General features: G+C 40.6%; 1 protein-coding gene across 1 annotated transcript in view; it reads left to right on the plus strand.

The window, feature by feature from the left end:
* Positions 1 to 16,116, plus strand: part of LOC140453945 (dynein axonemal heavy chain 8-like) — a 1,117,430-nt gene that overhangs the window by 100,041 nt on the left and 1,001,273 nt on the right. The window contains exon 6 of the mRNA XM_072548819.1: positions 6,022 to 6,198. Within this exon, the coding sequence (XP_072404920.1) occupies positions 6,022 to 6,198 (177 nt within the window). The remainder of the gene's footprint in view (positions 1 to 6,021; positions 6,199 to 16,116) is intronic.

Here is a 16,116-nt window from a genome sequence, read left to right on the forward strand (position 1 = left end):
GAAAACAGAATTCACGAAGGCAGAGATAACATTCTTGGGACATAACATCAGACATGGAAGGTTGACCCCAAGGAACATAAAGATGGAGGCCATCAAGGAATTTCCACGATCATCCTTGAAGAAAGAGGTGCTTCAATGTTTGGGACTAAGCGCATTCTACCAGAAATTTGTTCCAAACTTTATCAGTGTGGTGGCACTGCTGACGTATTTACTAAAGAAGAATACAAAATTTTGGTGGACAGAACAATGCCAGGAGACATTTGAGAATTTAAGCGTCGTATTAACCAGAGCACCAGTTTTAGCAACACAAAAGTTTTTGAAACCCTTCAAAGTTGGAATCAATGCTAGCGATATAGGAGTTGGATATGTACTGCTAAAGGAAAATGATGGTGGAATGGCCAATTGACTACTTTTCAAAAAAAGTCAACACCCATTGAAAAAAGTATTCTACTATCGAAAAAGATTTATTGAGTTTGGTACTGGCCTTACAACATTTTAATGTTTATGTGATGAGTGATCTATCAGAGACAGTTGTGTACACAGACCACAATCCTCTTACAATTGTGGCAAAATTTAATGGCAAAACTATGAGACTATTTTGTTGCAGTCTTATGTTACAGCCTATTAATTTACAAACTTTATGTGTTGTGAATTGTAAAAAATGTGATCGCAGATGCGTTATCGCAGATTTAAAGGAACACTTCTAGATAAGATTTGACTGATTCCAATGTTGTTTTAGTGTGCAGAATTAACATGTAAAGTATAAGTTAGCTTACAAGCATCTGTGTATATGACTAGATGGCAGTTGCAGAGCACACTGGAAAATTGAAATTATATAACATTTTGGTTGCTGTTTTGACAACAATTCAAATTTAACAATCAGTTTAAATTATGCCCCAGGATACTAAAACTAATCGAGTTTGAATTTATTATTTTGCCAACATTGTACCAATGAGATGGGGTATAAGAATGCAGACATTTTGAAAATTGGTCAGAGAACATCTGCCATAGAGAGAGAGCTAACTGTTAATGTAACATCTTATACTCAAAGAAATTAGGAAGCACTCTCTATCAAATGTACCTTTTTATGTGAAACATACTCGCAGTAAAAGGAAAGAAGACGACCCAGAGAGATCCACAGCTGGAACAGTGAAGACACAGAAGAAGGCAGTCACTGTTGTTTTGAAATTAACTTGTTGTAATTTTAATAAGTGTATTATTGGAGCAACTTATTGTTATAGAGTTGGAGGCAGATAGTAGGCTGTTAAGAGGAAAAGGTCTGAGATTTGTGAATAGTTTTATTTAATGTTTACTTTTAGAGTTAGAAAATAAATTGATGTTATTTTCTTTAAATAATGGAATTTGGCAGTTTTTTGTCACTTATATTTTAACAGATTACGAGTTGAGGTGAGCTTTTCAGGGTGTTTGGTTTAATTAATAGATGCGTTCATCTTTGTGTCATAACAATACAGTGTTACAGACACAGAGAAGGCGAAGAGAGAGAGAAGTATCAGAATTAACATTTGAGAGGTCCATTTAAAAATCTTGAATCTATTCATACATGTATGCAAACTTTTATATCTTCTACCTGATTGACGAGTGTGGAAGAGAATAGGACTGGGATGGAAAGGATGTTTGGTGGCTTTCTTGAGGCAACGGGAAGTGTTGATGGAATCAATGGATTGAAGGCTGACTTGTGTGATAGACTGAGCTGTGTTTATGGCTGTGTAGTTTCTTATGGTTTTGGGAAGAGCAGTTACAATGCCATGCTGTGATGCATCCAGATAGGATGCTTTCTATGGTGCATCTATAATAATTGTTAAGAATCCTTGTGGACATGCTGAATTTCCTTCACCTCCTGAGGAAATAGAGATGTTGTTGTGCTTTCTTGCATTGGTGTTGGTGAACCAGGACAGGTTGTTGGTAATCTTCACTCCCAGAAACCTGACACCCTCAACCATCTCCTCCTCAGCACTATTGATGCAGAGGGCAGCATGCCCATCACTTCACTTCCTGAAGTGAATGACCAGCTCTTTCATTTTGCTGACATTGATGGAGACATTGTCTTTACACCATACCACTAAGCACTTAATGTATTTTGTTAATTTATCCCTTAATTGTGTTTTTTTGTCTGTCTTTTGTGTGAGTGAGGCTGAAAACAAAAGCTATTGAGTTTAAATCACAGAAATCTGTTTGATTACTTTGTTCTGAGGAAGGATCACGGACCTGAATTGTTAACATAGAACATAGGACACAGAACAGTACAGCACTGTGTAGGCCTTTCGGCCTTGATGTTGTGCCAAGCTTTTATCCTACTCTAAGATCAAACTATCCTACATACCCATCATCTTACTATCATCCATCTGCATATCCAAAATTTTCCTAATGTATCTGATTCTACTACCACTGCTGACAGTGCATTCCATGCACCCACCACACTCTGTGTAAAGAACCGACCTCCAAAATCTCCCCTAAACCTTCCTCCAATCACCTTAAAAATTATGTCCCTTTTGATAGCCATTTGTGTCCTGGGAAACCGTCTCTAATTATTCACTCCATCTATGCCTCTCATCACCTTGTGCATCTCTTTCATGACGCCTCTCACCCTTCTTTGCTTTAATGAGAAAAGTCTGAGCTCCCTCAACCTTTCTTCTTAAAACGTGCCTTCTAATCCAAGCAGCATCCTGGTAAATTTCCTCTACACCCTCTCTAAAGCTTCCATATCCTTCCTATAATAAGGTGACTAGAACTGAATACAATATTCCAAGTGTAGTCTAACCAGGCTCTATAGAGCTGCAGCATAACGTTGCAGCTCTTAAACTCAATCCCCTGCTAATGAAAGCCTACACACCAACGCCTTCTTAACAGCCCTATCAACTTGGGTGGCAACGTTGAAGAATCTGTGGACATAGACCCTAGATCCCTCTTCCTCCATGCTGCCAGGAATCCTTCCTTTAACTCAGTATTCTGCATTCAAATTTGACCTTCCAAAAATAATCACTTCACACTTTTCCAGGTTGAACTCCGTCTGCCACTATCAGCCCAGTTCTGCATTCTGTCAATGTCCTGTTGCAACCTACAACAGCCTTCCACACTAGGCGGCACGGTGGTACAGTGGTTAGCACTGCTGCCTCACAGCGCCAGAGACCCGGGTTCAATTCCCGCCTCAGGCGACTGACTGTGTGGAGTTTGCACATTCTCCCCGTGTCTGCGTGGGTTTCCTCCGGGTGCTCCGGTTTCCTCCCACAGTCCAAAGATGTGCAGGTCAGGTGAATTGGCCATGCTAAATTGCCCGTCGTGTTAGGTAAGGGGTAGATGTAGGGGTATGGGTGGGTTGCGCTTCGGCGGGGCGGTGTGGACTTGTTGGCCCGAAGGGCCTGTTTCCACACTGTAAGTAATCTAATCTAATCTAGTACTATACACAACTCCACCAACACAAAATCACAAAATGCAGAGGTTCCAGAACAGATCCATGCGGAACACCACCGGTCACCAAGCTCCAGGCTGAATACTATCACCCTTTATCTTCAATGAGCCAGCTGATTCTGTATCCAGACAGGCAGGTTTCCTTGTATTCCTCCAATCTTTCTGAATGAGCCTACCATGGGGAACCTTATCAAGCGCCTTGCTAAAATCCATGTACATCACATCCACTGCTCTACCTTCATTAGTGTGTTTTGTCAAATCCTCAAAGAATTCAATAAGGTTTGTGAGGCATAACCCGCCATTCACAAATCTATGCTGACCACCTCTAATCAATCTATGGTTTTCCAAGTAAGCATAAATTGTAATTCTCAGAATCCTCTCCAGTAATTTACCCAGCACAGACATAAGACTGACTGTCTATAATTCCCAGGGTTACCCCTAATCCCTTTCTTGAACAAAGGAATAACATTTTCTACCTTTCCAATCATCAGTCACTACACCAGTGGACTGTGAGGACGCAAAGATCATCACCAAAGGTGCAGCAATCTATTCCCTCACTTCCTGTAGTAACCTTGGATATATCCTGTTTGGCCCAGGGGACTTACCTATCTTTATGTTTTTTCAAAATTTTCAACACTGATTTCTCTTCACAAATGCTGTCAGACCTGCTGAGCTTTTCCAGCAACTTTTGTTTTTGTTTCTGATTTATAGCATCCACAGTTTTATTAGTTTTTATTTAGATTGCTTTGTTATTTAATTTTGTTCTGCTAAAGTTACTATATTATTAAATAGTTAAGTGTTTTGTTTAAACTATAGAGCTCGGAAAGCAGTTTTGATTTAGCTCTCTGTCTCTGTGTTGTCAAAGAAAAATATTCTTAAAATCCGTGTTGATATTCAATGAAACTTAGATATGTCATATAAGAATCACATGTAGGTACAGCAAGCAATTACAAAAGTTACCCTTAATTTCTGACTTGAAATGTTAACTCTCTCCACAGATTCTGCCAGGCTGGCTGAGTTTCTCTAATATTTTCTGTGCTTGTTGCTCGTACTTTCAGTTGGATTGATGCACAAAGATATAGATATCTCTTAACAGGGCACAGTTTAGTTTCTCAAAGACTCCTCTTGAGATATTTTCAAGGGTTACTTCTCCATTTTTGTAGGACTACATTTTCATTCTCACTAATTCATATATAAAGTGCTACAGTTTGATAGTTGTATTACTGTTATCATTTGTTTTTAATGCATAGGGTATTTGGACTCACACTGAAACAGAAATAGAAGAATTCATCAATATCCTCAATATTTATCAACCTTCCATTAAATTTAAAGCCACAACAACAATATTAAATTGGCACAAGACCAAACGCTTAAAGCAGCAACAAATACATTTTTGGAAAATAACTGACCCATACTTCTGCAGACAAAAGGCTGACACATCATACACGCCTTCCAGATTGGTGAGGTCACAGCTTACCTATATTCATAATGATGAAATATTTTAACAAGCCAATTATAAACCTTTTCACTGCAACTGTATCTCATTTTCAGATTTAAATATAACAATTAACACAGTTTTCAGTTTAAAGAGATTCACAACATTTTACCTGGACTAATGGTGACTCCTGAATACGGATTCTTTATAGACTCTGTGTTAATTTGTAAGCAATTCATTACCTCAGTGATTTAAATTTTTCCTGTCCTGACCATTGCAATTTTCCTGTCTCCTCCAGCTCCCATGCAGGCTTCCAGTCTCCTCCAAGTAAATTGCAGCCTCTTTCTTATCCCCAATCATTTGCCAACTTTGAAGCTGACAGATGATGAATAAAATGGTGTCTCGGCATGAAGTGCCTTCAAGCTTCCCCAACCCAGCCTCAGGGAAAAGATTGATGACTCCCATTTTCCTCCTCACCCTTCATCTCAGCAAAAAAGGTGGGTTCTCATTACCCACTGCTGCTCCTTTCACCCTGGAATCCTGACCTCCCAGCCATAGGTTTCAGAATCAATATCACCTCAGCTTTTATCCCCCAGTCTTTTGGTAGATATTCCCTTGGCGACTCCCTCACAGCCAGCACTAACTTATGCAACCTTTCCTCTAAGCATAACTCGTTCTTGACTGCATTTCCTGTTGATAGGCTCAGTATTGCTTGCTGCCTCATGCATCTTGTGCATTACTTGTTACAGTTTGCGACCTTCATGGGACTACTGTGAGCATTTTGTTTTCCATTTTTGAACAACTTGTAATGGTGCACTAGATCGGTTCTTGTAATGAGAGGTTTGTTCCATTACAAAACCGTATGATTTAGGAGCAGTTGTAGGCCATTTGGCCTTTTGAGCCTACTCGACCATTCAGTAACATTGTGGCTAATCTGGTTGTGGTTTCAGATTCCCATTACTTCTTCCTTTATACTTCATCCTAGTGTGTTGTTACTGGTAATGGCCTGTGCACCATTCCCATAGGGAGTTGTTAAGTTGAGACTGAAGATCAGCCATGATCTACTGAACAGTGAAGCAAACTCAAGTCTCCAACTGCTCTTATTCCTCATTTTTCAGTTGTTATGTCAAAGTACTTTATGAAACTTGCTCTCCATACAGGTGCTGGCACAAAGCAATCAAGTGAGAAAAGAAGCTGAAGATTCAGGTCCACTGACTGAACTCGAACACTGGAAATGCACATCAGCAGAATTCAATTCTATCATCGAGCAGCTTAAAGGACAACATTGCAAGGCAGTGATCAATGTGTTAAACGCAAGCCACTCAAAGATGTTAAAGGTAAGATTAATGACAATATAAATATTGGGATGTTTATAGTTAGAAGAATTGCAGTTTTGCAATAAACATAATTTGCAAGGACACCTATGTCAGACTACTGTTTATAGACTTCAGTTCTGCATCTAACACCATCATTCCTCAGCACCTAATTGGAAAGCTGAGTCTGCTGGGCCTAAGTACCTTCCTGTGTAACTGGATCCTGGATTTCCTAACTGGGAGACCTCAGTCAGTCTGGATCGGGAACATCTTCAACACCATCACATTGAGCATGGGGACCCCCAGGGCTGTGTGCTGAGTCTACTGCTGTTTACCCTATTGATATGACTGTGCAGCGATGCACAGGTTGAATCACACCATCAAGTTCGCTGATAATACGACTGTAGTGGGTCTCACCAGCAGGAACAACGAGTCAGCATACAGAGAGGAGGTGCACCAGCTAATGGACTGGTGCAGAGCCAACAACCTGTCTCTGAATGTGGACAAGGGAAAAGAGATGGTTGTTGACCTCAGGAGGGCACAGAGTGACCACTCTCCACCGGACATCGATAGCCCTCCCGTAGAGATGGTGAAAAGCATCAAATTTCTTGGCATACCCCTGATGGAGAATCTTACCTGGACAACACCAGCTCCATCGCCAAGAAAGCCCAACAGTGTCTCTACTTTCTGTGCAGGCTGAGGAAAGCCCACCTCCCATCCCTTATCCTCACCACATTCTACAGAGGGTTCATTGAGAGTACCCTGAGCTGCTGCATCACTGCCTGGTTTGGGAATTGCACCATTTCAGATCATAAGACTCTATAATGGATAGTGAGGACAGCTGAAAAGATCATCAGGCTCTCTCTTCCCTGCATTGCAGACATTTTCTCCATGTGCTGCATCTGAAAGGCTAAGAGCATTGTAGAAGACCTCACGACCCCTCACTCAAACTCTTCTCCCTCCTGCCATCTGGCTGAAGATACCAGAGCATACAGTTTCTCATGGCCAGACTGTTCAACAGTTTCTTCCCCCAAGCCATCAGGATTTTTAACATAGTATAATCAGACACTTTCCCATTTGAAATTCTTTTGTAATGCTGCTAGAAAAATGTCTATCATTCATCATTCTTCCATGACACTGTAACTTGCGTGTTTTGCACTTCTTATGCACTATATGCCATGCACGATTGTGTAGTTTGTGCTGTCAATGTCGCATCCTTAGTACTGGAGGAACACTGTCTCATTTTTACTATATAAGTTGTTTATGGTAGAAATGACAAATAAAAGCTACTTTCTCTCTCTCTCTCTCTCTTTCTAATTCAGATAATAATTAACTAAGTTTGTTTCTGATGAGAATAGTATATCACATTGTTGATGTAAAATTCAGATTTTGCATAGATATCTTCTGGTTCATTGCCATCCTTCACTCCTAAAGTTGATTCTAAGTCTATTATGTTGACACAATTTTTTTGGTGTTAGAACTTCAAGGGGAAACAATAATATTCCTTTATCTATAAACTGGACACCTCAGATGAAACCAATGACCACACTGAAGAGACTAGGCTAATGGCAAGTCACAAAGTCATATGCAAATTGTTATTTGCTCAAACAGAACTTGAGTATTGCTGAAAAGAAAATAATATGTACAAACAAATTCCATACTTACGTACCAATCTTACTCACCAATCATCTGCTTTCCCTGCACAGGAAGCTTTTCAATCTGTGCCTTTTATCTTCTCCCACTGACCTCCCACTTAAAAACATACTATTTTAAACCTTAGGAATAATCACCAGACTTTTTTAGAGTTTCCTGTGGACCTCTCAGTTTTATCCTTCATCTGTCTTTTCATCTTGCTCACTCTCCTCTTACTGGTGCAGTGTGAGGGGTAACCTGAATCCTGGTGCAGCGTGAGAGGAAACCTGAGTCCCAGTGCAGTGCATGGAGAAACCCTGAGGGAAGCGAGTCCCAATACAGTGCAACTTACCTTGTTGCTGCTGAGTGCTGGTGAGGAGCGGACTGAAGGTTGGAGAAGCGTGACAGTTGATGGACTTGTGCCTGGTGTGGGTGGTCAGACTATATGCTGAGCTGTTACTATTTGAAACTCTTTTCCAAACTGTAATATTAATCCTTTAAATCTGTTATAACTACCTTATTTCTAACTTATGTTTTAGACACTGTAGTAATGCTATTACATTTTCTTTTAATCTGCTTTTGTACCCAAGATTTGTATCTAGGTACTTTTACTGAAGATGATGCCATTAAAGGCAGGCATTGTAAAACCTTCTCACTGTACTCCTGTACTTATGTACTAGAGTACATGTGACAGTTAAAAATATTGTATTGTATTGTATTCTAATCTACTCACCTTGCTGTTGAACATAGAACATAGAACAGTACAGCACAGAACAGGCCCTTCAGCCCACAATGTTGTGCCGACCACTGATCCTCATGTATGCACCCTCAAATGTCTGTGACCATATGCATGTCCAGGAATCTCTTAAATGTCCCCAATGACCCTGTCTCCACAACTCTCTGTGTAAAGAACCTGCCTCTGGCATCCCCTCTATATTTTCTTCCAACCAGCTTAAAACTATGACCCCTCGTGTTAGTCATTTCTGCCCTGGGAAATGTCTCCATCTTTCTTTGGTTGACATGTTTTCTCCCATGATCATGTTTATCCTCCCCCACAATTGCTTCACCTTCTTGCAAGAATGGGGAAATAGAGTGATCTGAGGACAGGGCGCCTTAAACCTGAGTATTAATTTAGGATTTGGTGCCAGCTGACATTTGATGCATGCGATGAAGAGGTGATGCCTTTTAATATCTTCTTTTTTCAACTTTTGCAAGTTGTCGTGTGAACTTACTTTATCTGCAAGCTTGTATAGAATCCCCACATTGTGTAACCAAGCTCTTTGGACCAACAAGTCCACACCGACCCTCTGAAGAGTAACCCCAGACCCATTCCCCTATCCTATTATCCCATATTTACCCCTGACTAATGCATAGAATCCCCACAGACTTTATCTTACTATACTGGCTAAACTCCATCAGGATCATAGATTTCCAAAATGAAGATATTGGTGAGAAGTTACATCTGGTGGCCAGGATTGGATACACTCATAGCTGCAAAGGGGCAGTGTACTGAGTGCAGCAAAGGCAAAGATTACCGCCAGAATCTCCCCTACATTCATGGGAATGGGTGGGTAAACCTTGAACTCAGTTATAGGTTGGCTATGCAGGTCCTTTTATGGGCTCAATGTTTTTAGTCATTGTGGATGCCCACTCAAATTGTTTGGATGTGCACAGAGTTCATTCATCAAATTCAGGGACACAAAAAGAAAATTCTCACACATCTTTTGTAATACACAGACTATTGGACGTGTTCATCACAGATAACGGGCCATCATTTGGGCAGCAGGGAATTTGAGGATTTTCTATAGTCAAATGGTATTCATCATATCATGACAGCTACATACCATCCAACATCCAATGGTCTGGCGGAAAGAGCAGTCCAAACTTTGAAGGCATCTTAAAGAAACAGCCTACAACTTCACTTGATATCAAACTGTCCCAGTTTCTGTTAAAAACTAGGACCATGTCTCACACAACTACAGGGATAGCTGAAGCAGAGTTACCGATTCTGTGAAGATTCTACACTAGGTTAAACCTCATATTCCCAGATGTGGGGTGAGGGTGAAACAACATCAGGAACAGCAGTGTTGGACACAAGACTCCACTAAGCGAGAGAGACAGTTTACTTCAGGGGATGAAGTTTGGCGGAGGAACCATGGGAGTGGTCCTGCAGGGTAAGAGGCATGGTTGACGCAAGGCCAAGTCTAGTGATGTATAAAGTTCAGATAGGTTCGACAGTCCTGAACAAGCACATGGACCATTTGAAAGTTGCAAACTTACAACAGTGCAGAAGCAGAACATACCCGATTCCTCAACTGTCTTTCCAACTGTTCTGGAACCTGTGCGTTCTGTCAAGCACTAAAGATACCTCAGAATCTGACATGGACATGGTGGATGTTGCCGCCTCAATGGCTTTGTTACCTGAAGAGGAGAATAAATTTCTTCAGAGATACTCAGGGAACAAGAGGCGAGCTACTATGTGTCACACACCCCTCCTAAATCAGAGGCAGAGTGGAGGAGCCTGACCTAATGCTAAAATGGCCCAGGAGGAGCTACAAAAAAAGAAACTGCCTAAATCTTCAGACTCAGTGGTGGAGAGGTATAGTGATTGTACTGAGGTCAGCCAGGTGGACTCCATAGAATCTGTTATCTTGGTTTAATTAGGGACCCCTGGTTCAGACATAAACAAGGGTGTCACTCTGAGAGCTGGCTTTGAGGGAACTGAATCACACATATAAATACACACGTAAATAAAGGGTAGCTTATTGACTGGATATTGCTCTGTAGAGTTATTTCATGGGCAAAGCTGCCTTGAACATGCACCCATGGTGTCTTCCTCCATTGATTGAACAAATCGACATTTGAAGATACAACAATCAATAAGCTGCAATAACCTGTTTTCTTTAAAACTGCCACATATCCATCCTTGATCCCCTTTTCAATTTTTAAGTCCATGGTGCAAAACATCTGGATTACTCTGATCAGTTTTGGTCCCCTTATTTAAGGAAAGATATTATTTCATTGGATGCAGTTCAGACAAAGTTTACTAGGCTGATCCCTAGTGTGGAGGGATTGTCTTATGGGCAAAGGTAAGTAGTTTGGTATTCTACTCATTACAGTTTAAAAGAATGAGAGGTGAACTCAATAAAACATATAGCATTAAAAGCTGTGAGATATTTCCCCTCATGGGAGAGTCTAGGACCAGAGGGTGTAGTCTCAGAAATGAAGGACATCATTTTAAGTGTTTGATTCTCAAATTTGCCAAGGGAGTTTAGAAAGAAAGAAAAAGGCCATACTTTTAGAAAAAGCAAAGAAGTTAGATTTGCGTTCACCAAGGACAAAAGTAAAAGGTGAAATTGGAAGGGAGTTACTCAAACACTTTGGTGAGTTAGAGAAACAGACAAGTGCAGTAGAGTAGAAAAACTTAAATTATAATTGAGGAAAGGAAGTAGGTGAAAGAAAGAGATGAAAAAGAAAGAGATAAAGAGAGAAAGAAGGTTCTTAACTGAGCAAAGAGAGAAAGAAGAAAGAGAGAGAAAAAGAGAGAGACAAAGACAGAGAGAATTTGAACTTGAGAAGTTGCGACTTAGTTAGCAAAGTCAGGTTAACAGGATGGAGATTAAAAGAGAAGGTAGTGATGTACACAAATATGTCAAAACTCTGCTATATTTTGATGAGAAAGATGTTGAAGCCTTCTTTATTTCATTTGAAAAATTGGCTAGGCAGATAGAGAGGTCCAAGGATTTATGGGTAATGCTACTGCAGACTAAACTAGTGAGGTATTTGCTGTGCTGTCAGATGAGGGGTCAAAAGATTATGAAGAGGTTAAACAGGCTATTTTAAGTGCTTATGAATTTGTACCAGAAGCATATGGACAACGGTTCAGAAACATAAAGAAGAAACCAGTTCCGACTTGCATTGAGTTAGAAAGAACTAAACACAGTCATTTTGATAGATGGGTATGTGCTTTAAAAATAGATAAAATCTTTGATTGTCGAAAAGAGATTATTCTGTTGGAGGAGTTTAAAAACTCACTTCCACAGATGATAAGAATTCACGTGGAGGAACAGAAAGTTCAGGAAGTGAGAAGGCAACAGAATTAGCAGATGAGGACATGGTGCATAAGAGAAGCTTCCAGACAGAATTTCATCCTGTGAGGAATAGAAGTTGGGAGAAGGGAAAGTCCTACAGTACCAAACCAAGAGTAGCAAACACTGGTAAGAGTTTATCACAGGTTAAAAAAGAAGCCCAAGAGGGTAGAAAGGAGGTGAAAGGCCCCAGGTGTTTCCACTGTGATAAAGTGGGACATGTAAAGTCACAATGCTGATTGTTAAGGAATGGCGCTGTGGGAAAAGATGTGGTAAGAGAAGCTAAATCTGTGGTATTAGTGAAAGAAATAAAGGAAACCCTAAGAAGAGGTGAGGCAGCTGCAGGAGAGTGCACAGCCTAGACAGGGGCTGGGTTCGGAGTTAGTGCCTGATCTCTACATGAACAGGGGGAGAAGGACAAGTAGCTATAATTTTGAGATATATAATCTAACTAGTCACTGATAGTAAGACATGAGCGAATATGCACTCTTTTTGATCTGTTACGTGAGAATATGGGATAGATGGAAGAAATTTAGCGTTCCCCAATGTAAGATCATGTTGGAGTGCCAACTCAAGACTGGGGAGGTTACAGTGGGAGTGGTTGATAAAGTGTCGGTTCCAGGAATTCAGTTTGTTCTTGGGAATGATTTGTCAGGATCCAAGGTGGGAGTGACACCCCTTGTTGTGGAGAAGCCCAAGAAAGACCAAGAAACTGAGAAGTTAAAACAGAAATATCCTGGTATTTTCCCAGACTGTGTGGTAACCAGATCCCACTATCGTAAGTCACAGCACAAAGCAAAAAACTAAAGAAAGAATGAAGGAGTTGAGGTTCAGTTAGCAGACACCCTGTTTGACGTAATGGTGCATGAAAATATTGAACAGGCAGAGGGTCAGACAGAAGTGTTTAGTCCTGAAAGGCTAAGGGATTTACCACAGCAAGACAAGATGATAAAAGATATATATGTGGATGTGTACTCTGAAAAGGAGGCAGAATATTCCGGAGGGTTCTACCTGAAAGGTAGAATCCTAACATGGAAATGGAGACCACGGTAGGTTAGTGGAGAGAAGAAATGACCTGAAGTGCACCAGATTATGCTTCCGGTAGCATAGGAAGTGTTATGGGTAGCACATGAACTACCAGTAGGAGATTTCCTCGGGATACGAAAGACTCAGGCTGAGGTACAAAAACATTTTCATTGGCCTGGAATGTACAAGGATGTGGTTAATTTTTGCCATTCTTGTCATCCATGCTCAATGGTAGGTAAGCCACAGGCAGTAATAAAACCAGACCTTTGTTGCGAATTCCCGCATTTGAAGAACCTTTCACACAGGTTATAATTGATTGTGTTGGTCCCCTCCTGACAATTAAAAGTAGGAACCAGTACTTGTTAACCATAATGGATGTGTCTACCAAATTTACGGAGGCAATTCCATTACAGAGTGTCAAGACAAAAAAGGTGGTAGAGGAGTTAGTAGCTTTTGTAACATGGTATGGACTACCCAGAGATATTCAGTCGGACCAAGGGTCAAATTTTACTGCTAGGCTGTTTAAGGAGGTTATGAATAGCTTAGGCATACAGCACTTTAAATCCAGTGTGTATCATCCTGAATTCCAGGGACCTTTAGAAAGGTGGCATCAGACCTTGAAGACCATGTTGAGAATGTACTGTCTGGATTACCCAAATGATTGGGATAAAGGTATCACATTCATATTGTTTGCTATGCGAGATGCCCCAAATGAATCTACTCAGTTCACTCCCTTCGAGTTAATATTCAGAAATGAAGTGAGAGAACCTTTGAAATTAATGAAAGAAAAATTGACAGGACCAAAGTTGGAGATCTCACACTTAGATAATTATTCAGAGATGAGGGAGAGACTAAATCAAGTGGGTGAGTTAGGTAAACTGCTTCTCAAGAGGACACAGCATGGAATGAAACAGGTGGCAGATAAAAGCTTTGAGACGCAGATGTTTTTCTGAGGGACCGACATATTAGTACTGTTACCAGTGATAGGAGATCCCTTCAAAGCAAGGTATAGTGGTCCCTATCAAATTGCGAAAAAGTTCAGTCAGGTGAGCTATCTAGTAAAGATGCCAGATAGAAAAAAAAGGTATCGGGTATGTTATGTCATGTGAACATGTTGAAACTATTTTCTACTCGAGAGAAAGAACAGGAGAAACAGATGTTTGTCACTGCCCTGCAGAGTGAGGAATCAAATCCAGATAATGTGGATTTTGATGAAGAAGTCCTTGACGAGTTGGATACGTTAGTAAACTATCTGTCTCAGTAGCAAAGATTTGAAAGGTTTGTTACTGCAGTATAAGGATTTAGGTAAGAATTAGATGGGGAGGACTAAGAAGTAAACTAAGGGAATACTGGTCCGACAAAACAACACCCCAATTGACCTAATCCTTTCAAAGCCAGGTAGGTCCAGAAGGACGTGGAGGCATCAAACCGAACCAGAATGAGTGGAGTTTGCCGATCATCTTAGTTCCCAAACCAATGGGACTCAATGATTCTGTGTGGATTATCGGAATGTCAATGCTATTACAAAATCAGACTCATATCCAATTCTGAGATTGGAGGACTGTATCGAGTGTTATGGACTAGGCCAGACTACTCAAAATATTCTTAAGCAGGCACCTGACCATAAGTTTGCAATTTGTCTCAGTAAGTGTACAATGAAAGTTACCTGGAGTAAGTTAGCTGGGTTGACTACCAGGTTTTAAAACAGACAAAATTTTATTCATAAAATTGCATAATGAAACACAAAGGACAGAATAAAGAACCCCTACAGAACTCAGTCTATCCAAATTAGACTTAATTGCACTGTTCCAAATATACACAACAGTCCTAACACACAAACCCCTTAACACAGTAAAAATGAAACAAATGCTTACAGGTTGAAGTTCGAAGGGTGGAAAGACAGAGAATCTAGCAGTCTGTTTCCACACAGCCCACAGCTGAACTCCCTAACTGGTTCTGGACTGAACTGCTCAGCGTAACTTCAGTTTCCAGGACTGACCATGCCCCTTTCATTGTACAGGTCACTTCTAAAACATGACCACTTTGGTCTGAAGTTTCACCTGTTTACGTATAAACAGAAGGGTTCTCAATAAACTTTTCCATCTCTGTACCAAACCAGTCTGATCGGAGCCTGAGTGGTTTCTGATAAAAACGGATACAGCATCCTTGAGAAAGGGAACAACTTTTAGAAAGAAGAACCAGCTTTATGAAACGAGAAAGTTGGCCAAGCCAGTTACATCACCAAGTCGGATTTAATGCATGGTTACTGGCAAGTACCTTTATCAGAGACAGTGAAAGGAATTTCTGTGTTTGTGGTCCCAAATGGGCTTATCAATTTAAAGTGATGCCCTTTAATGAAAAACGCACCTGCCACATTCCAAAGACTTATGAACAGAGTTGTGGCTGGGTTAACTAACTGTGCAGTCTATTTGGGCAATGTAGTGATCTTTAGTAAGTCCTGGACAGATCATATGGTACAGTTGGCAAAGCCATATATGAATAGGAAGGGTTTGGAGGGATATGGGCCGGGTGCTGGCAGGTGGGACGAGATTGGGTTGGGATACCTGGTCGGCATGGACGGGTTGGACGGAAGGGTCTGTTTCCATGCTGTACATCTCTATGACTCTATGACTAGATGACCACGAGAAGCAAAACTGGTACTAAACTTAAACAAACCTGAATTCTTGAAAGCAGAGGTGATGTTCTTGGGACATAACATGGAAAATTGACCCCACATAATGCAAATATGAAGACCATCGAGGAATTTCCAACAAGTACTTCGATTCTTAGGACTTCAGCAGCCTAGTGGCACTGATAACCGATTTGCTGAAGAAGAATAAAGCTTCGGTGGACGAACAATGCCAGGATGTATTCGACCATTTGAAAGCAATATTAACTATGAAACCAGTTTTAGCTACACCAAACATTTCAAAATCTTTTAAAGTTGCCATTGATGCTAGTGACATAGGAGTCGGAACTGTACTGCTATAGGATGATGATGGGATTGAACTGCCAGTTGGTTACTTTTCGAAGAAACTCAATGTCCATCAGAGGAAACACTCCATGATTGAAAAAGACCTGCTGAGTTTGGTACTGGCCTTACAACATTTTAGCATGTATATGTCACAAACAATGCGTCAGAGACAATTGTGTATATGGAACACAATCCTCTTACATTCTTAGAATGCTTTAAAGA

Source organism: Chiloscyllium punctatum, chromosome 3 (genome assembly GCF_047496795.1).
Source record: "Chiloscyllium punctatum isolate Juve2018m chromosome 3, sChiPun1.3, whole genome shotgun sequence".
NCBI classification, from domain to species: Eukaryota; Metazoa; Chordata; class Chondrichthyes; order Orectolobiformes; family Hemiscylliidae; genus Chiloscyllium; species Chiloscyllium punctatum.